Source organism: Tyto alba, unplaced genomic scaffold (assembly GCF_018691265.1).
Source record: "Tyto alba isolate M040663 unplaced genomic scaffold, T.alba_DEE_v4.0 Super-Scaffold_27, whole genome shotgun sequence".
In the NCBI taxonomy this organism is placed as follows: Eukaryota; Metazoa; Chordata; class Aves; order Strigiformes; family Tytonidae; genus Tyto; species Tyto alba.
Genome location: NW_024881301.1, coordinates 3,709,230 through 3,732,500, shown reverse-complemented (window position 1 = coordinate 3,732,500; position 23,271 = coordinate 3,709,230). Strand labels below are relative to the sequence as shown.

Genomic DNA, 23,271 nt, shown 5'->3' with positions numbered 1-23,271 from the left:
TGATTTAGAGAACCGAACTTAAGCATCTAGACACCCTAGAGAGATAGTCTCAGAAGCACAGACATAAATTTTGTGGGTGAGCAGGGTTGTTTTTGAAGTCAAACAATACGAAATGCTACATATGTGTTTGTATCTGTCCTGTTCTTCTCTAGAACTTGACTGAGTGAAGAAGGACTATGCACTAAGCACCGCTCAGATTCCAGCATCTGGTATCTTCTTCTGAGGCTAGACACTGGCGTGAGTAGGCCATACCTCTCACTCTTGAGATAATTTATCTCAATCAGCCAAAGATGACTAGGTCAAACAAAGCAACTGCAAAGCAGTGTAGATGTCCAAATGAGTACCTCCTGCATTATTAAACTTATGTGGTACATTACAAATAATAAATATGTAGTTGGGAAAGATGTCCGGCTCTTATATGCATTTATAGGATTTTATACACATTTAAAGATGCAACTTAATATGTATGGATGTCCAGCATAAGAACTTCAACAGCTGAAAACACCCTGGCAATAGTGCGTGCTATGCACTAGAAAGTTGTTCTGGGAGGGCCTTCCAATGGATTATTCCTTCCTTCATCATATCTTGGGTTTTTTCCACAGCATAATCCTTACAATGTTTCCATTCATTTTCCAAAGGGGCAGTTGGTACTCAGCAAGAATTAAAATTCCATGGGGAAAAACCACAAAGTGTATCATCCACCCATTAACACTTTGGTGCATACTCAGCAATTTTATTTTCTTTCCTTTCCTGTGACAACATAAAGTCTGAAACAGATGTTTTGGCAAACATTGACAACATTATTCCTGCTAAATAAACCAGGGCCAGAGACTCCTTCTTGATCCTGAGGCCAACTAGAACATAAGGATGAGCCTTTCTGGGCCCCTTCTCCATACTCTAATGCAGAATTAGTCTTTGTGTGTGTTATTCATTCAGGGTATATGGAGTAACCGAGGGACTATTCACAGCAGTGCAGACCATTAGAGAGGTGTTCTTAGGGGTATAAAAATGGAAGAATGTGTCATGTGCATGTGAATGTGGTGAGAGAAATGTAAATGTAAATTGAAAGTAAATACACTAGACCATTATCCCTGTGAAAGGCACAAGTGTAATGGTGCTGCAGCCAAATGCAGTAATAATGAGATCTGGAGTCACATATCTAAAAGGATAAAACTCTTAAGAAAGATGACAGAAAAGGAAGAGGGAGTGGTAAAATTATTTCACTGATTTACTGATTTTTTTTTTTTTTTTTAATATTTTTATTTACTGAAGACTGACAAGATTTTGCTGAAGTTTACACTCAGTGAAGAAGTTGGAACCAGTGCCACTTTTCTTGGTGTTCTGGTTTCTGAAGATACTCTAGAATTGAGTGCAGTGCAAAGATTCAGTTGAGAGGTTTTTTTATAACTAAAACAACCACCACCAGAACAGTCTTGTCTGGAGTATCTATACTTTTTATTTGGATCTGATGTACTGTCTTTTAATAATAAAATGAAGGTAATATTAACATATACCGTAAATTTAGCTAAATGTAATTTAATAACTAATGTTTACAAGTGGGAAAACCAATCATCAGATGATAGTTTATTAATGACACTGACTTGAATTCAAAACAGATTTAATAAAACATTTAAGATTAGATTAAATTGTCTTAAAGGAAAATTTTCTGTGCTGGCTCATTGACAAAATGATACTGATATGCCTGTCTAGGGCCAAGGTTTAGCACGCATCTGAGTTCCCATTAACTGAAAACTGAGAGTGGTGGATGTATTCTGTCACTCCTGAAATAAAATTAAAAAACACCAACCTGTACATTACATCCCTGATCTCATTTCCATGAATGATTTAAATCAATGGATTATATTAATGCCAAATGAATCCTCAAATTAGGCTGTAGACTTCAGTGGGACAGCAATTTGATTCTCAGCATAGTTGTTACTGAGGAAGTCTTTCATTTTATTATAGTTGCCATTTCGATCACATGTTTATGAACCACTGGATCATGGGAAAATTTCCACTCTTTTCCCTCAAAAAGTTCAGCTTGTTAGGAAGGAAGCTGCATTTTGCCATGTATTAAGTAAATGAAGTTTATGACAGTCATATGTTTTATTAATGTTTCAGTGAAAAAAAAAAAGAATTTAATTTTAGAAACCGAAAACATTTATTTTAAATATACAATGACATAAAATGTGGTCACTCATCTTCAATTTGCTTCATTAGTCTGACAGTATCATATACTAGTAGTGCTGAAATAATTAGAAATAAAGACTAAAAATACAAGGCAAACTTTATGCTTGATTTTCACACAGATGTAAATTAAGTGTAACTGTAATGAAACTAATGGATTTAAAACACAGAAAACTATAAAAATCAGGCCCTGAGTCCTTAATAGCCCTTACTGGCTTTTCATTTGTCAGCTGTTCTGCCTAACATATTGCAGGAACAGAAAGGTACAACATGTGGACACATCTGAGCCAGACTGCAAAACCTGAGTAACTTGATTCTTTTGTTGATGAAACCTATTTTACAACAATTCTCCTTTCTGGAAGCCCAGAAGGACTCATTTGCTGGAGGAAATAATGGAAAAAAAGAGAACAAGGAATGAACTTTGGCTATGGAAATTCCTTTCCTGAAACATCATGCCTGTAGTCAAACAGTAACTGCCTAAACAGCACTTGAACCTCAATTTCCTGTGAGATTTATCTTCAAATATTTTAGCTTAAATGTGCAAAATATTATTGTTTGATGAGTATTATAACATAAAAGTATTTTAAAATTAACTACTGGATAATCAGCTTCTTCCTAGGTGTGGTACATATCCAGTTATGATTCACATTTTTTATAATCTTGTTCTCTTATATGGTACATTTTAAAGTTACTTAGAAAAGAGTTCCTCAAAAATAAATAATTTAATGTGCTTCCTGAGGGGAAAAAGGGATAACAGCTGCAGACCACCTTTTGACACAGATGCAGAGTATCTGAAGTATGTGAAAAAATAGTAAATCAACAAGATAATCAGAAAAGTATACAGAATAACATAGGAATAGTAATAGGGCAATAAATAAAACGTGAATGTCAAATTGGAAAATGCATATATTGCCCTAGAAGCCAGCAACATTCATGCTGAGGTTCTGATTTTTCCATAACACCGTAACATATGAACTGCAACATGGAGTCAAACCAACTGTCCATCTAACCCACTGTTTTGATCCCAGTAATGGTCATGATGAGAGGCTATGTAGAGAAGAGTATACATGCATCGTAAACATATGCAATATTTCTTCCTAACATATTCCTGTCTCAAAACAGACAGGTGAGAACAGGCTGAACAGAATTTTTGCCAGAAATCCCCATGTTTTTGCAAGTATTTTTGAATTTTCAGAACACTCTGTGTAATCTCAGGGTCATGTTTCTGAGTTAAAACAGTGTCAGATATTTCTTCTACTGTCACTGTAGCACACATGGAAATTCAAGAAAGGAAGTTTTTGTATTAACCTAGAAACAGTCAAAAGAACTATATATCCCCAAATAACTTTGCAAATTCATTCATAGTCTCTGAAAATAGTTAAAGTCTCTCTGTAGGACTGAGCATCCAGAAAGACAACTTGTATTACTCAGGGCCAAGGAGTGTGGCAGGAAGGGGGAAAACCATGGAATGACTCACTCAGGTTTCTCCCCACTGTGTCCCCAAGGACATTAGTATCCAAGACTGCAGCTGCCTCCATCATACAGGAAGGACAGAAAAATGAAAATTAGAGAAACCAAAGAAAAACTATAAATTCTATCAGAAGATGGAATCATCATGTTTTAGATTGCTAATCTCAAATGCTAATCTGACCTATCTAGTCAAATCATTTCCTTCCTCATCTCTTCTAAATTTTACCCATCTTTCAGACTCTACCTGTTAAGTAGAAAGAAGTAGGAATTAAAAAGAATGAGAAAAGAAAGGTAATAATATAGCACCAGCAGTGGTTAGACTCATCATCTGTATAGGTCAAAGGAGTCACTAAAAAATGTGGATAATTATTATTACAGTGAGTTAAATAAGATATTGAGACCTAAGAAAGACCAGAATACAGCTGGAAGTCTTTGCTGCATAATTATATGTATACATTTTAAACTGAGTGATAATTAGATTATCAATTAATATATCCCTGAAACTGAGAATATAATGTTCAACACCCTCACAGATAGTTATGAAAGATACAAGAAATGATGTTAACAGGAAGGGCTGTGTACTCAAAAGCTTGTCTTTTTTTCTAGTCTAATAAAAGATAGTGCCTCACCTTATAAAATCCGCTTTGTTCTTAGGCCATCAAGATTATAACAAAACTATCACCACAAAACTACTTTTAAAACACAGATGTAATTTTAGCTCTCAGAAAAAGAGCTTCAGTACAAGGCAACATAGTGAGAGCATGTATAGTGACTCAGATTGTTCTGCCTTCACCTTGAGGAAAATAGTCCTGTATCTGAGGAAGCCAGCCTAACTTCATCATTGACTTCAATGGGACCAGTTTTCAGTATGTTTTTTGTTTTGTAAGACTCCTTACTCCCCAAAGGTTAATTGGAGTGAAGCATAGCATTAAAAATCTCCTTGTTTGGTATACTCTTTCATTTTCTTATTTTAGAAATTTTAATAAAACTAAAACTCATAGCTTTGAAAAATCTGTGCCAAATGAAAAAGGTGATTTTCTGGAGTTGTTATAGGTAATTAAAACGCTCCAGCAAAATTCCACGATAGCTCTGACAAGCTGGCATGCTAAAGCAACTCAGTGAAACTGCTGTGACCCATCACAGTTTTGGAGAAGAGTTAAGTGTAAGAAAGAAACTGCTCTTCCTGAGTCTTCAACTCTCATCTTATTGCTCCAGTGTCAGTAGGAGCACCAAAACGGATGCTGAGTCAAGTGATGCTACAGATTGCATACCCTTGTAGCACAGCTGAATACTATAGGAACGAGAAATACAGCACTATTAAAAGAGAACTGCTTCTGATCTCATTTTCTTCAAAATTTTTCATGAGAACTGAGTCGTTCTCTAAGGCGCAATCCTTCCCCCCCCACAATCTCCTCACAAAAGAGAGAAAAATTTACAAAAATGATCTCCTTGTCTAAAGCTCCTCAGGCCCTTGAATTAGCCAATAGTAGCGTCTTTTCCTTTGTCTCAAATACAGATTTCTACTCTGCCACCATACACGTACTCAGTTACCACAGTGCTCAGGCTCACATAAATATCCCATTCATTTTGGAAAACATACTTCTTTTGAGAATTCTGGCAAATGAAGACTTAAATTTAATCCCTCATTCATCAGCCTGGAGTATCATAAGAAAGTATTTATAACAGCCTGTAAGCACAGAGACTGTAATAGGATTTAGTTGGAGCAATGCTCGAAGGAGGAGTGGCTCATATCTCTAGGTTAAGAATACCTCCAACGCAAAGTTTGAGAAAGAGATAAAGACAGTAATACTTTCTAGAGAAAGATTACACACTCTACTTAGATAGATAGGAAAGAGTAAGGGGAATTGGACAGCAGTGTGGTGGCTTGCACCAAACTGGTATTGTAATATTTTTATTTGCTTTCTGCTTATGTCCTTTATTGGTTCCTTCTGTACCGCTAGCAGCAGCCCTCCAGAGTACGCAGGTAGATGACAGCCATGTCATGTTGATCCTGTGACAGATGTTTACTGATTTGTCCTCAAGAAGGATTTGTTTTCTAGATCTATCTTTCCAGACATAAGCAAAAGACATGATATGAGAGGGTTTTATTTTATTTCTAATTTTGTCCCCACATGCTTCAGGTAGCTATTTATTTCAAAAAAGAATTGCTTATGTCCAAGTTGTAGTATGTTAGCAAAAAAAAAAAAAAAAAAAAAAAGTACTGAGGTTCAGAAAATGAAGCCAGTATCTTGGTAAGAAAGAATAGGAAGAAGGCTGGAGAATCAACAAGCTGAGACATCACATCTGAAACCTGAATGTTTTTAAAGAATGTGTTTGGAGAAGATAATGTCTGGATTTGAAGAAGATGCTCATAGTAAAATAATCTATAGCATTCAATACCTCACATGCAACTTTGGAAGATTATAGTGCCTGTTGCAAGAAGTTTCTTGTAAGGAGTTTTCCGTTGGAAATGCTCGATTGAGTCAATCAAAATACGGGATAACTATTACACATCTTATAATTTTGCACATGACAGTAAGGATTTCATTCCAGTAGGTCATTTGATTCTCTGCAGGTGGCTCTGTTGGTTTCTGGAATAGTATACTGTGAATTACATGTTACACAAATGAAAGGCAGTTATAATTTTGGATAACATTGTATCTGATTCTACAAACATCTTTAGGCCTAATGCAAAGATTCCTTTGAATAATTTATCCAGCTAAGTGTCTGTGGTCCCAAACTCCTAATTTAAAAATGTTGATAAATGAAGTATCTCTTTAGCTAATAAATGAAGTATCTCTTTAGTTATCCTTTGTCAGCAACATTCATTTTAATGGAAAGTGAGTTTACAGGGTTACATGATTGAACTACTGAGCCAAGTCAGTGTTGGCAAATGATGGGCTAAATTATTGATGTTACACGCTAATGAATTCTGATGAGAAATAAAATACAGACATTACATTTCAAGTGGTTCATAATTATTTTTGTACTTTAAAAGCAATTTTATTCTTTTTCCAAATCATACTGGTTCTGTAAAACAAAAACATAGTTAGTGATTATAACTAAAATTATTGAGTTTGAGGCAAAAATGCTCCTGTAAGTTTTCTTATGCAAGTATAATGCTATTCACACTAGGATTCTGATTTCTTCTTATACTTCTGGGAGAGGATAATTAAATTAAATGTCTAAATTTTTAAACTGCTGTCTTTAAATAAAATAATCTCCTTTGCAACCATGGTTAAGGGTTCAGCAGATGAGTTTATAATCTATGATATATCAGCATGTTTACTAGAGATGTTCTGAACTACTATAATTAATTCAGGTAACGACAAAAACAGAAGAGCTGCCAGAAACGAGCTTTCAACATGTAAACAGTTCATCATTAAACCTGTGTTTTGATATATGCTTAAAATGGGTAGAAGGAGGTTACTAAACTTCAGATAGCATAAAGTGATGTTGTAAGGTTGAATCATTAATTTAAAATGCCATTTCTCTGATTCTTTACTCACTGTACTGGATAAAGAAATTTAATTTCTTAGTTTTTACTTATAGAACCACAGCTAAGCATTTACTTATTTGGCAACAGTATAACTTCATAAATCCTATTATTAATCTTGTCTTCCTAAAAATGGGCTTTATTTAACTTTTCTTAATTATAGACTGAAGGCTTTTGTCAATTGCTGGAAAAGCAAATCTACGAAGTGTCGTTTTCTTTTCATTTTGACACATTACAACTGAATAACCATCTTACTTGTCGGTTCATCGCTGTATTGTCTTGTCATTCAAAACTACCATTGGCTTCTTGAAGGAATAAGTACATGAAAAACTGTTCTGGTTTTCTTATGAAGGGAATCTTGTGATCCAAACGATCGACCTTTGAGAGGTTTGTCATGTTTGGCCAAGGTCTCAAAAGAGAGATTCATGAGCTACAGAATCATCATCATAAACCTCAGTGTTACCTATAATTCGGCCTTAAACTTCAACACAGTATCCAAACATGTATAGTTATTTTAGTATAAAAATCTCAGAAACACAGCATTTTATATTAAATGGAGCTATTTAGAAGGTTGTTTGCTCTTTTGCTATATGGGTATCTATCAGCACAGCTGGTGGAAACATTATGTACATTCAAACTATTCTCTTGTTTAGCCAGCACTCCGTAAGAAAACTATGGCTTTTCTGCTATTCAGTAGTATTGCTCAAATCAGGACAAACATGATTTAGAAAAATATCATTACAGATGAGAAATGGTTATGCTTCTCTGTAAGAAAAACCCTACAAACTTTTCACATTACAATAATAAAATACTGTGAGACATTTTGATTGTGTATGTGCTTTCCCATATTGTCCCAGATACTCATAACACACCTACTCAAACCAAGCTCTGCAAAGAGAATCAAGGATTCCTATACATTTTGCTAGGAAGAACTTGACTTAATTATTGCTGGATTTTGAACCACTGGTGTTTAAACTACTTCAACTAATTTTTCTATAATGGGAAGGACTCTGTTGAACCGTAGGTAGGGCTGAGAGCATTGCCTGCTATGAAAGTTACCAAGTATTTACTTTTATAGGATCCGCTAGAGTTTTACTTTTTTCCCCTTCAATTTATCCAAAACTCAGGCATTAGGCTCAAATGCTTGATTTCTTTGGTAAATTTTAAAAATGACAGAAATGGGTCATACGCTACTACCAACAAAATTTCAGAGCCATGAGGATCTGAGAATACAGTTTCCCCATACTTGGTAAATGTCAGCTTGAGCTCAGTAGCTCTGAAAACTACATTTTTACAAACCTGAGCTTTGCAATAGGTAAGGCTTTGCCAGCAGTAGTATCTCAGGACTGCTGTAGTTTGGGTTGGGTCTAGGGGCCTTAGAGTAGAGGTGTCCCGCCTGTGTTTTCATTTTGCCCAGCAGATGCTGTCGGAGGAAATTGCTTGATTTGAATGTGACAGAACAAGAGCCAAAATGGAGCAACAGTTAGATTTGGAGAAGGCTAACAAGAAGATAATATTGGGCCGCAGAGAAGGAAAACTGTCAGTGGTCTTTCAGGTGAAGGTAGAGACGAATTGGCAGGTCTCAGATGCTGGGAGGTGGAAGAAGGCAACCACTGGTTGGAAAAAAAAAGGCGGAGGCTGGGACCTGAGGAAGCAACAATGGAACAGAGGAAAATGGAAATCAGTCATTAGTGCCAGAGGCTAAGGCTGGAAAAGGAGATTGAAGGGAGAGAAGAAATGGCTGTGCCAAGTCTGGGAATGAGCCAGGTGCAGGAGAGAAGTCTGACATTCAGCTGAGATGAGATGCATCACCAATACTGGGTTGGGAAAAACAGAGACTATGAGTCAGAGGGACTTTGATTAGATAAAAAGGCTGAGCAATAAATTACTGAACAAGAGATGGACGACAGTCTACTACAGTTGTTATTTACTCCATTAGCTAGTGTCACATAATATTGGGACTAATTCTGTTGATGATCAAGGTAAGTACCAATATAATGGCTTATATTCTTGGAAATTTTAGAGTTTAAAAAAAATCTTAGAAAATTATATAAAATTTCAAAAACAACGTCAGTTTAGAAAAAAATTAGGATTGCAGTTATTTCTATAAACTAATTCAGCCTATTTTGTGTAAACATTTCAACACAGATTTTAGCTATTTAAATAAAAAAGAAAAAAGTATGCTACTTCAAGAAATAGAAATCCAGTAGTCTTCAGATTCTGGAAAAGACATCAAGCATAACAACTTGAACATTTTTTGAAAACTTTTCAATTCATGATACAGTGTTTCAGCACGTTTTTATTCCATCGGGTTTTAAACTCTGAATTTCTCTTTCAGGGTGTACAGAGAATAATCTGAGGCTTCAAGATTGCTGTAGCAGTGACATGACTCAGTGGATCAATCTTTAAGAAGCTGGAAGTCACATATTTTCTCTCTTCTTGTCTTGTAAGACCTACCAGTTTTAGTATCCCTGCTGACAATAAAAGCAGCAGAGATAATAAGCTTGCAAGTTCCTCAGATTTGACTGGAGTTTTGATTATTTGGCCCACAAATGTAAGTTACCAGAGTTACAAGTGGAAAGAACATGAATTCAAAGACTGAATTTCTGGATTCTATTTCTCTTTAATGGGAGAATAATTTTTGCTCAATGAGAAATGAAGTCTGTCTACTAATCTCATCATCTGTTAAGATCAGATATCAAGTAACCTGTAGTAAATTTCTGATTATGTAAATTTGTGTTTCATTATTAAATAAAATCTATACATTTCTATTAGTCAGGATACTTTAAATTATTGAGACATTTCTGTGTGTGCATGTTAGTAAGTATAAGAAAGTGGATAATTAGGACTATTCTAGTAAAACACAAAGATGGATTCCAGTAAGTGGTGGTGAATACTGAAGAAATGTAACTCTTAGGAATTCTTCTGTTAAAAGAAATTTAAAAATAAATCTCCTATATTAGATGTCATCCTTCCATTTTCTCTTAGGTCATAATTTTTAGTACTCAGATTACTGATACATATTTATACACAAAAATTTTATATTGAAAATGCACACCTGCAAACAAATTAAATAATTCATCACCACAACAATCCTCGTCAGGTTAATCTTAAAAATATGAGACTAATGTGTGTGTTTGCAGAGACCACCTTCTTGCCTCCATCATTGACAGGCAACTAGCAGAACTGTTTGTCTTTATTGTCCTACTACACACTAGAGCTTTTAGGTGGCAGCCACATTTCTAAACCATTTCAGTTGTATCACATTTACTTCATATAGTGAAACTTTCAAGTGAAGCCATAGAAGAATTAAGACATTTAAGGCCACTATAGGTGTTCCTATACATGCCAGGAAATGTTCATGGTTATATTAGCCTTTGGGCATGACACTTTGAAAAATAAAGGGTTTATGTGAAGCATAAGAAGCTTGGTGTGTTAAGGTATAAGTGGCATAAAAACCTAAATGCAACTGAGTTGTGCCAAATTATATGTATGCTTCACTTCAAAAATGGTAAAGGAATTTATGTCAGAATAAAGATATCAGATTTTTGCCATGTGATAAGCAAAATCACAGACCATAAAAATGAGTCAAAGAAATCAAGTAGGTTCTAATTTTTTCTATGAATTTGGCTTATTTTGAGATTACTTTCCACTCTCTCACTAGAAAGATCCCTCTTAACAAAATAAATGGTCATGAACATCTTGTGTGTCTATTCCATGGCAGCTGTATTTGCTACTACACCTACATGGTAAGTAAATTCAAAGATCTTGGTGAATGCTTGTCAGGGTCATCAACTCAATCTAGAAAAATCTAAACAAAAATAATCACTTTAAGGTTTGAAATAAAATGTGAGATCGTATTTTGGAGAATTCCAGATGTTATTATCCAAAATTCATAAACATTTGAGAGGAAAGACACATATATTTGTAGAAACTATATACTGGATGTTGACTTCCATGTTTCTTTAGAACCCAATTAACCGTGTAACAAAATTTTTCAACTCAGAATCATTACTTCCATGAGAAGAAGCAAAAATAGCTGGTCTCAATTCCCCTTTAACTGTAGAAAATAAATATTATATCAATGAATAATAAAACCAGAAAAATTTAACTTCAACATTTTAAATGGTTACTACAAATAAATGTGACTAAATACAAAAGCTTAGAACTAATTAAAAGGTATGTAGCCATGACCCCTTAAGAAAAGTTACCTGTCATCCAACCCCATATGTCTCCAAGACAAGGCAGGAACAGCAAGACTTGTAAAGTGAAATCAGCAGGCAAAAAAGACACAACTGAGTGTAATCAGCATAAATGGTGATAACTCAATGCATAACAGAGAAAAATAAAAGAGAAGGCTTACAGATTTTGAAGAGCATCAGCCCTGAGGGACACCATAACACACCTGTGTTAATAAGTTAGAGAACAAAAGAAGTACTTGAATTGACTACCATCTGACAGCTAAGAAGCAAGTTAAGAATGAGTGGTTTTCAGAAAGCAAAAGGGCAAACACTGCTTGTAATATGCAGGATTACAGTTGGCCCTGGACCTAGTGGAACTGCGCTGGGTCTTTCCTGTAAGGAGGAAGAAGTAAAACATTTGCTCTGGTAAGATGCAGTATCCACTGAGACGCCTGCAGTAGATTCAGCAAAGTTTCAAAGTCTTAGTAAAGAACAGTCTTTTCCCTGGTGACCTCTGCAAAATTGCTCAAATAAAGACAATACAAAATAGATCAAAACTCTTTTCTAGTGTAAACTGGTGTAGTTCAGTATGGTAAATTATTTTGAACTACAACATCTTTGCCAAAATGTTTTTAAAGATTTCAGCATAATCAAGCAACTTGAGTAAAACTGGAAAATCTGTAGATAACCACAGCATTATGCAGTCAAAGCAACAGCCTGTGGGTTGATGCTTCATTCCTTTGCGCCTTATGTAGCAATTTCCACCTAATGAAAATGGGTGAAACTGCTGCCAGCTAAGAAGTTTCTAAACTCTAAATTCTGACAATCTGTTTTTATACCACTTTGCACTGGTGTGAATGGCTATCAAAGGTGCAGATCAATTAAAATTTAATCCAATAGTCTTCTATTTATTAAAAAGGCTCCTTTCTCATGCCACCATAGGAAAAAGTATATATGAAATGCTTTAAAGTTACAATGAGGGTAGCAATGATGCTAACTTTTTTATTAGCACTTTGGCCCCCAAAATAATTCTGGCATAACTATAGTCAAGATAAATCATCTAAAAGAATAGACTAAATTGAAGACTGCCAGGATTAAAGAACAGCCACTGTCCCAAATAAAGCTACACCTGCCATCATATATAATTTTTTTGCAATTAGACAGCTAATTGAACTTACGAGCCAAGTTATTGAAACTCCAGAATATGACTGGGAAAACAAAAGTCATTAACATAACAAATACCTTGCCCGCACACTTTTGGGAGAAAAGGTTTTACATTTTTATAAGTTTTTTCTAAATTAAAGAGTTTACTTTTATTATTTTCTGCTGGATTAAAAATGTATTTAATAATTGTAGCAGGATTTTTGAAGACTGAAATTCTCCAGCAAACTATAGAATATGGACTGTGCTGACTGTAATGGTGACATTTTCCCCACATTGCTGTCACATTTCTTCAAACCCCAACCACAAGAGATTGCCATGCAGCTTTAATTTGAAGAAAAGCTGTCACTGACTTCAGCAATAGTCTTTACTCCTCTTCTACCACATAGGATGTCCTTTGACTATTAAGATAATTAAGTTTACGTGAAGAGTCGGTGCAATTTACAGTGGAGCTCATAGAACTTTCTTTGACTACCACAATAAAAACAAAGTCTCTTTTCAGAGCCATTAAGCATGTATGTAAACTGCCCAGAATGAAATAAGAGCAGAGCAGTGCTCATGCACTTCTAATGCACTTCTAGTGCACTTCATGCACTGCGATTCTAATCTCTCAAATTCTGCCACTAATTGCAATCAGACTGCAGTAAAGGAATTTTTAAAACTTGAAACAGGTTAGAAAAAGGTAGCACATAAGAAGATGAAATAGTCTTGCCTAAGAAACAGTCCTGCACTTTGCTCGACAAAAAATGAAATAGTTGAAGAGCCAAAATTGAAAGTATAAATCTTTTCAGTCATTGATCTCTGTTCTAGCAGTTGATATGATTGCCAACTATGGAAGAATCTCTTATTCCTTTTTTTAACATCATAATTTAAATGCTCAAATTTAAAATTTTATTTTCTGCCAGAAGTATACTTACAAAACATATGGACAGTAAGTAATCAGCTGATCATTCCTATTTCCGATGCAAATATTTAATGCTGAAAAAGCAATACAGCTACAAGGATCATGATAAAAAACAGGGAGTATATATTTACAAGTTTGATTAAAATAAAAGGAGTTTAATATAAATTAAAATGGCATTTTGTTTTTTAAAAAAATCTATTGATGTCACCACATACAATATAGACTAATGACCCTTACTAAAAAAATGGGAAAAGCTAGTATTTACTAGGGGTTGACTGCCATAATTCTGTCTTCATGGTTCACACATATTGTTGGTGGTTTGGATAATTTTAACTTATCTGGATAATATTAACATATCTTCAGTCACATAGCCACGATGAGAGCTCAGTAAGCATATTCATATTTCTGCTACATACTGAAGAATGTTTCTTGGTCTTCTTTCTCAGAATAGAGAGCCAAAAGGAGGTGCATCCAGAAAGTCAGTGCCTTCTGGTTATGATTCTCTGGTAAATGCACTGCTGCTGGGTAGGGCCAGGTAGAGCAAAAATGTGTACAGTCTGTGCTGTGGCTGGACAGAGGGCCAAGGAGGCAAACGAGGGGCTCTTTGTCTTTGCTACATTATGCATAATCATGGCAAAGCAGAGATTCTGGCCTTAGGACATTTAAGAAGGTGATGGCATGTGGCAGCCTCTGATGGCCAGGATGCTGCTTCTGGGGGCAGCAGCACCCCCAAAGGGGATGTGCTACCTGAATTGCACTACCCCTAAGCACCCCCGTTCAGTTTGGTACAAATTTGGTACAATTACCAAAGCCAGACGGCTCAGCCCAAGGGCACACTCAGCCCAAGGGCATGCGTTAGTGGTGTGACAGGGAGGGAAGCCTGGAATTAAGAGTGAGCTCAGATCTGTGTTTAACCAGCAGGGGGGATGACCAACAGTAAATCTCTGGCATCAGTACCAAGTGCGATGCTGACAGAAATTAGAACTGGTACTGCATATAGTTCCTTCTGAAATTAATTTGAGAGACCAGACACCAAAGGAGCTTGCCATCATTGTAAAGCTTTCCCATTGATTTAAAACTTTCAGGGAGATTTAACTGCAAGCATCTTATTTTTTTTTTCCAAATTATCATTAACAAAGGTAGTTTGCTATTAAGTGGGATGTCTCCTAAGGTTTGGGTTTTTTTGGTGTTTGTTAAAGATGATGACTAACTCCATTGATATTTGTTACTGCAAACATCCGCCTCACTAATAACTTTGGCACTGTCAACTTTTTATAGGCACTATTCCTCCTTTTCAAGCACAAAGTCTTACAGGCACCGTGGTGCCTCTGCACCATTGGAAGTGATTGGAAGGCAAGCCTAGACTTTTAAAAACAGGCTGAATAGTGTAGGCTAGTAATGATGAAACATTGGTCAAATCTGTCTTCTAATCTGAGGCAGCTCTTCATTTTCACATCATAATTCTCCCAGAACACTGTTGCTGTGTATTACTGGAGAGTGTTGCTAGTTAAAAAGTACCTGGTGAAAAGGCCAAAACCCCCTCCATTATCTACTTTTAAGTCTCTCTTTGGATCTCACCCAGGTCATGGCTTCTGTAAAATATTAGAAAACACTTAGGCAGCCAATGTACTGTATCTATTGCCACTTCTAATTCACTCTTCCTCTGTGATTCACCTGCTCCTCTTTGCTCTTGTCAAGGTAGCTGCTGGGACACAAGCTCTCGTCAGCGGGAATCACCGTTTCACTGCACACTCGCGCACCGCTCAGCGCAGCGGGTTCTCATCCTCACACTTGAACGGGAACTGGACACTAGGAACAACAGACTCAGGGTATTTCTTGCTGAGAGAAAAAGAAGGGAGAGGAACAACTGCCAGCTTTTATTTTGGAAATGCGTGCTGCTATGTTGATGTCATCAATGTAAGAACTTAATTGACACAAGGATAGATTGATCTGACAGTAACACAGATAAAACAAAGACACTGGTCCATATATAAATAAATCACTGCCAAGACCCCTAAAATATAAAAATATCATGTTGCTGAAAGAAAATACTCTTCTATACTCCTCGGCAACTTCTCTTAGCTGAACTAGTTTCCATTTTAATTTTATATATTTTCCTTGTTCGCTAATTTAATAGTAAGTTACTACCAGTGAAACTGCATAAAAACATAGCAAGAATATTAGAATACCAAAAAAGAATCAGAATATCAGAAAAGGATGTCATGGATAATGAAAGCAGATAGGGAACAGAATATTGTCCAGACTTTGAACAAAAAGTCATCTTCAGCAGGTCTGAACTGCTCGGGTCTCAACACCCCCAGATGTTGCCTGGGCTCACAGCTAAAAGCTTAGTTTAGGCCCATCTCTAGTTAGTTGGGTAACTCAGAGTAACAAGATTTACAGGCATAGCTTCTGAGCCTGAACAGCATGCATGGAAAAAATTTATGCTAAGGTGAAGGATTTCTGCAAAACTCATTCATTATAACATGTACTAGTTATTGACATAAGAGTTCAATTGTATATGAGGTTCACAGTACAGCTATTAAAATACTGAGCAACATTAGATTAATGTAAAGATTCATGTGTGAGGAAACCAATTGCCACCTGTGGCTTCTGTGTCACTGCTATTGTTATTCATGAGCTTTAGGCTGCACATCGATCACCCCTGTTCTTCATTCACTATTGGAGTAGTTGAACACAGGAGAGAACAGAAATCACCCCAGCTATCCCCCTGCAAAAATCAAAAAGGAGCTTTTCCAGTTTTTCAAATGCTAAATGAGAAATTTAAATGAAAATGTAGTTCCCGGCTTACCTGTTTTCCCTGGCACACAGGTCAGTGCAATATTTAGCACATATAATACCCCAAAAATTCCATAAAATTGAGTATTACAAATAATTAATAAAGTATAAAATCTGATTCTATTTTTATCTTTTTTTTTTTTTTTTTTTTACTTTCTGATTTTGATATGACTAGGATTTTCTAAATCTTTAACAGAAGTAAAACATATATAGAAATTTGGAATTTTAAAATAAAAATCCTCTTTGTGAGACACTGAAATCAGATCATGATGCTGCTGCAGTCTAATGGAATTCTAGAACTTATTCAAGTTAGATTTTGCTTTAATGCATTAGATATTAATAGTGAAGTGTAATTACATAATATTAAAATGTAATAAAATTGTTTCTGTAATCGTACAACAAAGCCTGACTGTTAAAAATTAGAAAACAGGGTTCGTAAGACCATGCTACACCAAAGCTGCATCAGCAACATAACTTCTTTTACATGGAGTAAATCTGAAGAAATTATTCACTTAAGTCTTTTAAAAACCCTTCACAAATGCCATCTGATTATGGCCATTAACAATGGAAAGAGATTGAAAGGAGTGGCTTTACAGAAATATGAATAAGATACCATAGCACAAGACAAAAAGAACAAGAACATACAAACTATACTGTACAGTAGTTATTTTTCCTAGTAAATATATATATCCAGGGAACAAGTCATAAAATGAAAAACCATACATTGTTGGAAAACATTTTAAAATCTCATAATCCCCCAATGTTGCTTTTTAAAAATAAGGGAAACTCCTCATATAACTGAGTTAGGAAGGTGTAATACTTCTAAAAAATAGTCTCCTGCTAAAGAAATTAACTACAAATACAGTGAAAATGACAATATTGTTTACCACGGAAATAATAATTGCACAAAACAGGACACAATAACATCTTCTAAAACAACGGAGCAGCAATACTAATGTCGCTCTACGTTTCAAACATTTATATCCAATGTATTTATAATAATCTTTTCAAAGGTTTGTGAGAAATAAATCTAATCTCCCCCTTTTTCTCAAACTACGCATGGTATGGTATATGTGCTAACTTACTGAATTCATCCTTCATGCAATTCCAGTTTATTAAAGAGGTTAAAAATTTATAAAACTCTGATGGGATATGGTTTTAATGCTTCATCACACTACCCATCATTTGCTTTTCAATCTAGATCAGAATGATCTTTCCGACTTCCCTGCAATCACCTACCTGCACAGCTAATATTTTCTGAGCGTTCTCCTGAGAGGCTGCCTGGATCCTCGCCAGCCCAGCCTGGATGGAGAGGCCGCGGTGCCTCCACCGCGCCGCCAGCGCCCCGCGCCGCCGCCGCTGCAGCGCCCACAGCTGGGATGGCCACGGCCACGGCCACGGCCACGCCAACGGGAACGGGGATGGGGGGGTCGGGGCAGGGGCAGGGGGGAGAGGCAAGAAGGGAGGGGAGAGGGAGGAAGGGGAAAAAAAAAAAAAAAAAAAAAAAAAAAAAAAAAGGAGAAAAAAAAAAAAAAGAATTAAATTCTCAAGTCAGAGTAGGAGAGGAAATTAATGGCAGCGTTCAAGAAGAATGATGGAGGGAAATATAGAAAGCAGTCAATAGCCCATTCTGCGCTGTACGGACCTGACAGGAATTTCACAGTCTCTTGGTTTTTCAGCCCACTCATGTGCATTCATCAGAAACCAGTCACATCTGGCTGCCAGGATGGGGGGTTAATTTTCTCTAAATGCCTCAGCAGTTTTGTTCTAGCTGAGGCAAACTCTGTGACTGCAAAGCTGATGAGTAAAATATTTCTACTTCACCCAGTTTAACTCAAAACCGATAGCCTCGGGACATATTGAACCTTTCTTAAAAAAATAATCTTTTGAAGCTTTTTGAATGGCACATCAGGTCAGGCCAAAGTTTAAAATGCAAGTTTAAGACTTTGATGGACACAAGGGCTTTTTTTTTTCCCTGGGTAAAGCTTATCATAGCTTGGCAATGTGTGCTTTAGTGCATGACAAAACTAAAGAGAATTAACTTAGCCATCAACTGCTCAGGGAGAACAATAACAGGAAAGAAATTTCCAGATAGAAGTTCCTATTAATCTACCCAGCTATAACCACATGACATGAAAGCATCTAACACCACTAAATTGCACTGAATGCGGTGGCTGAGAGTGACACTACTTAAAAAAAGGATTTTATATAGATGTATAGAAAAGATAACACATCCTAGGAACCACATTCAGTGCAAAGAATCCTAACTTAAATTATTCAAAGTGGGAGTGCTTACCTGATAGGCTTTTGCTATTTGCTAACAGTAATTATTGTTACAATCTACATCTTAAACTGGTATCAGATTTTCCTTAATCTGCAACCGTTGGGAACTACATAAACATGGTGTGGCAGGTCTCAGTCTAGAAGAAAAATGTCTTAATGAGATCTGAAAATCTAGCAACACTGAATGTTCTTGAAAATGACTATGGGTTCTGGTAAGTTCTACAAACATTGCTGCAAACCCTAGACTAGTCACAATTTAGAAAATGGAAATTTAAACCACCTAAATTATTGCTTAGTCGAAATACACGGTTTGGTGTTTCATCAAGTTAATTATTTCAATAAATTCCATAGCTATTGTTAGCATGAGGCCTTCAAGAGTATGCCTGTCAACCAGATTAACACAATGGATTGTACCATTCCTTTGAAAATATTACATTTCATTAAGGTCAATGCCACAGGTCAATAATTGGATCAGTTATAAAGAAGCTTTTACATGATAAGATATGACTGCTCTTTAAGAGCAAGCGCAGTGTACCAGGTGAAAAATACACTTTTTCAAAAGAATGTAGATTATAGTAATATCAAGTGAGCTATTACAGCCTAGAGAGTAATTAATGCACATTTTCAAAATTAATGGCCTGATTTTCAGAGATACTGAGTTTCCACAAGTCCCATTAGATTCTATGGAAGCTGTGAATACTCTGCATCTTTGTAAATGAGGCTGTAAAATATTAAAACAGATCTTTGTACATAACTTTTTTGAGTCTTGCCAGTGTATATTAAAAATAACATGAGGGAACATAGATGAACTGAATGGGAAAATATAAAAATATCGATCAGAATCACAGCCAAAACCTGAAACCAAATATGAATATGTTTTTTAACTTGAAGAACCTTTTCTAAGTACTATTGCTCCTTTCCTCCTGTTTTAATAATTATTTTTTTCTTCCTGAAATCTATCTCTTTCTGTGGGTCTGCTGTTAATTCAACTATTTTCAAATCTCACGTTGTATGATATAATTCTGGAGTCTGAAAAAGAATGCAGGTGAGAGAGGAACAAACCAAACAAGTTATGAAATTTTCATAAAATATTTTGCTTTAGCCCTAGAAAAACAAAATAAGTAGAAAGTTATTGTTAGATTATCAAAATTCTCATTTTTGTAAAAAGGTAAAATAATTGCAAGATATATTGTCATGACGAGGAAAATGGTGGTTGAGGGAGCACATGAGAAGATTTATCAGTGAATGGTGAAAGGATAATTGGCTATCCAGTTCAACAACTGTCCATTTTTTCTCTTGAGAGAATCAAAAAACATTCAAAAATTTTGGGGTTTGGCTACTTGAAAATTGCTATAATATTTATTGAGAAACTCACAGTTTATTATGGCTGGTGTCCAGTACGACCTTCACTAATATTTCTCATTTCAAAGAACTGAATAAACACTTGCAAATTACAGGTCCATGATTGTTGTTGTTACTATTGTAAGTATCCCTGAATCTAATGCATCTCATATTTCGAATCCATTTTATTGTGCCTTGCATAATGGAACCTAAACCCAATATTTGTTAATCTCACAATATTAATTGCAACATAAATAACATTTATGCACACAATCAGAAATACATGTCTGTGAGAACTTAACATCTTGATCAAATAATGTAACCTGCAAGCTTAGAATAAACTGATGGACCCACTAACCTAGGAGGGTCTATTCAATCTCCTGAGTCTACTGCAGACCTTTCATCAAGGGAACAATCTAAAACATAAAAATCCTGAGTAATCTAGCTAAAGAGTACTTCTAACCAAAAAGAAGCCTGTAGATTTCATAGATTTTGCCATGATCTCTCCATCCCTACAGGCGCCAATACTTTTCCATTTGGTCTTCTTCTTGGTCATAAAATAACATATAGTTATTTGCCTTTCCTTACCTTTTAAATGTTGAGTACACATAGTGACTTAAGAAGGCATGGCATGCATGAGTTGCATACATGACATTATTGCTACCTCCTTCATTTTTCACTGTTTGGTTTTTGGTTTTGGTTTTGGGTTTTTTTTCACTATTTGAGAAATATGCTGTTTCCTAAGTATTCTCAACACATCAAGCCAAATGCTGGCAGAGAAGGTAACAGCATCTCCAGTGGTCAAGGTGTAGAAATATGTACAGTAGTCAAATATTTGTATGAGATTCACTTTGCTTCTGACATTTACTTTGCTGTATGAGCTGGACTGAAGGAAAAACGAAACAAAAAGACAAGCTAGGTCCAGGTTTTGGGGATGCAAGAGGAAAGGAAGCACCAGGATCCTTGTTTCTGTAATTTTTTCACCTACCAAGGCTGAAGCTGATACAGGTCTGCTGTTAGTCCCCACTAAACAACCTTCCACTAAAGGGACTGTAGGGGCTTCTGCAGCTTCAGACCAGAATTCATCCTGCAAGGAGGAGCAATAGCTTTTGAAGAGGTGTAGTGTTGTGATTTTTTTGCTGGGAGGGGACAATTTTTGCAGCAAGTGATTTCTCCTAGTCCTTATCCTACAAAGGAAGAGGTGATGAGCTGATGGCTCTGCTGGGGAGGCACCTTTGTGAGCTGCTGGGGAGGACGAATGATGCTGTTGAGCAGTTGTCCTTGCCATGCTGCTACTTTGGGGCTTCAGTGTTACTCTCCTTTACTTGTGTTGTGGCTCCCCTCTGTGCTTCACAGTAGTGTGAAGCATATGGCTCTATATTTGTTTAATTCCTTGTTTATATATGGTGCTAATATGATCAATAATATCAGTGTAAATTTGGGAAAAGGAGATGTGAACTAGCTGCTGTCTATCTTACTAGAAAGGAACATTGGGGGTAACTTATTCTGTTCTCACCTTTAAGGTTTTTGCAATGATATATCAAGACACTTCATTAAATTCATGCCTGATTTGCAGTAATAAAATTGAAATTAAAATAATATTTTAATCTGTAATTTCTTTTCAGGGATCAAAGTGGGATAAAAAGCATAAGGTACTATTTCAAGCTGAGGCCTATCCAAGCCTAATTCATTATTCCAGTGGTATTGTTTCTTGGTCCTCATTGATTAATGCTGTCACAATATTTGGATTCTCTATATCGTAAACAAAAGGAAAATTGAAAGTAAATCTCACACAGAGAGAATGAACTGTATTTTATTTAGAACACAATGCTTTCTACTTCTGTTGCCTGGCAGTTCACAGAAACCTAAAATTTTTACCTCTTTATCTTTTATTATCCATTCTAGCTGTATAGGACTAGACCAATACAGATTACAGACATTTTTGACAATGGATCAAAAACTAGGGGTGTTTACTTAATTAAACATCAAATGGCATGTGGCCCCATTAAGAATACAAATTGAACAGCGCATGGAACTTGGTCATGATGCTTTTTCTCGGTCAATAACATACTCCTTGGACTGCTTCAGTTACCAGTTCTGGCCAGTGACTACATGTTAGCATTATATTGGGTTATGATTACAAAGCTAATTCTCCTCTGTTGTTTCTAATTAGTAAGATTCAAGTCATCTGGACATAACTGTTCCTGGTTAACACCTGAGAATGCAAAGAGAGAATCAGACCCTCTATGAATAAAATTTCATTTTATTTTCCAAAATTATAATTATTCTTAAGAAAAATGTATTCTGCATTTAGAATGCATATTTACTTTTAAGGTGTCTAATCCAGTAAAACTGCAAGGTTCTGGATCACATAAAAGGTAGTAGATATTATTATAGACAGAACTAGTATGCTGCTTGTCTCAAAAGAAGATTCTCTTTAAATTTTGCCAGACTTTAAACATTTGATCTAAAAAAGGGCATGGCAGGTGTTTGCCTCAGGCTGAATTTATTTGGATAACCCAAGAAATTTGATTTTTTTTGTGAGGTATTCTGGGCAAAATACATTATTCTGCTCCTATTACAAAAGTATACTGATGTTCCCTTTACTAGATGCAGTGTGCAAAGGGGACTCACATTTCAAAGGGGACAACATTTTTGTATGTGATATGACTTCTTCATAAAAATCATCTGGTGAAAACTGTAAGTCTTTGGAAAACTATTGACTGCAGATAGTCATTAGTAAATTTTTCTACTTTTATCAACAAAAATTGTTAAAAACATTGTCTTCTGTAAACATTCTTGAGCCTCTCACTGATCCTACAGTTGATCAGATTGTTCACGTATCAGCCTTGCCAAACAAATAAGAATGCTTATCTCTATATAACTCTACCCTGCACATAAAACATCTTCATAAGACAATTTGTCATACTGTAGATCAGGAGTAGAGCACTGAAACTTGATTTTCTCTATAATGTCTGTTATTTTGGTCCAGGATGAGATTTATCACTGGCAACAATGTGCCTATCTGTGTAGCAGCGTAAATATCCATCTATTGGTGCTTACCAAGCCCAGAGGAAAAAAGATTTTGTGAAAATTGGAGGCTGTATTTGGATCAAACTGTGAAGTCTGTGTTAAGGATGCCATTTGCGATTAAGAAATCCAACTGTTCATAGTCTAATCTAGGATTTACATAGCTATGCTAGGATACAGTAACATCAGACAAGGAGATCCAAACCCAGACCATAAAAATGGAATATTAATTGCCAATGCAATAACATTTTACCAAAAAAAACATGATTTTGTGAGTTTTCTTTCAAGTACCAACTGAAATTTCCTTTTCCTTTCCTGAAGTTTCCTTCAGAAACAGCCTGGAAAGTAAAAAGCAAACTCAGCAACATGGTTCAAGGAATGGAAATCTCTCTGATTACAAAGACTCAGAGACATACTCT

The 23,271-nt window shown here is 35.8% G+C and overlaps 1 protein-coding gene across 1 annotated transcript in view; it reads right to left on the bottom strand.

The window, feature by feature from the left end:
• Positions 1-23,271, bottom strand: part of CCDC178 (coiled-coil domain containing 178) — a 176,615-nt gene that overhangs the window by 2,231 nt on the left and 151,113 nt on the right. Inside the window, exon 18 of the mRNA XM_042798097.1 lies at positions 17,438-17,572. Within this exon, the coding sequence (XP_042654031.1) occupies positions 17,438-17,572 (135 nt within the window). The remainder of the gene's footprint in view (positions 1-17,437; positions 17,573-23,271) is intronic.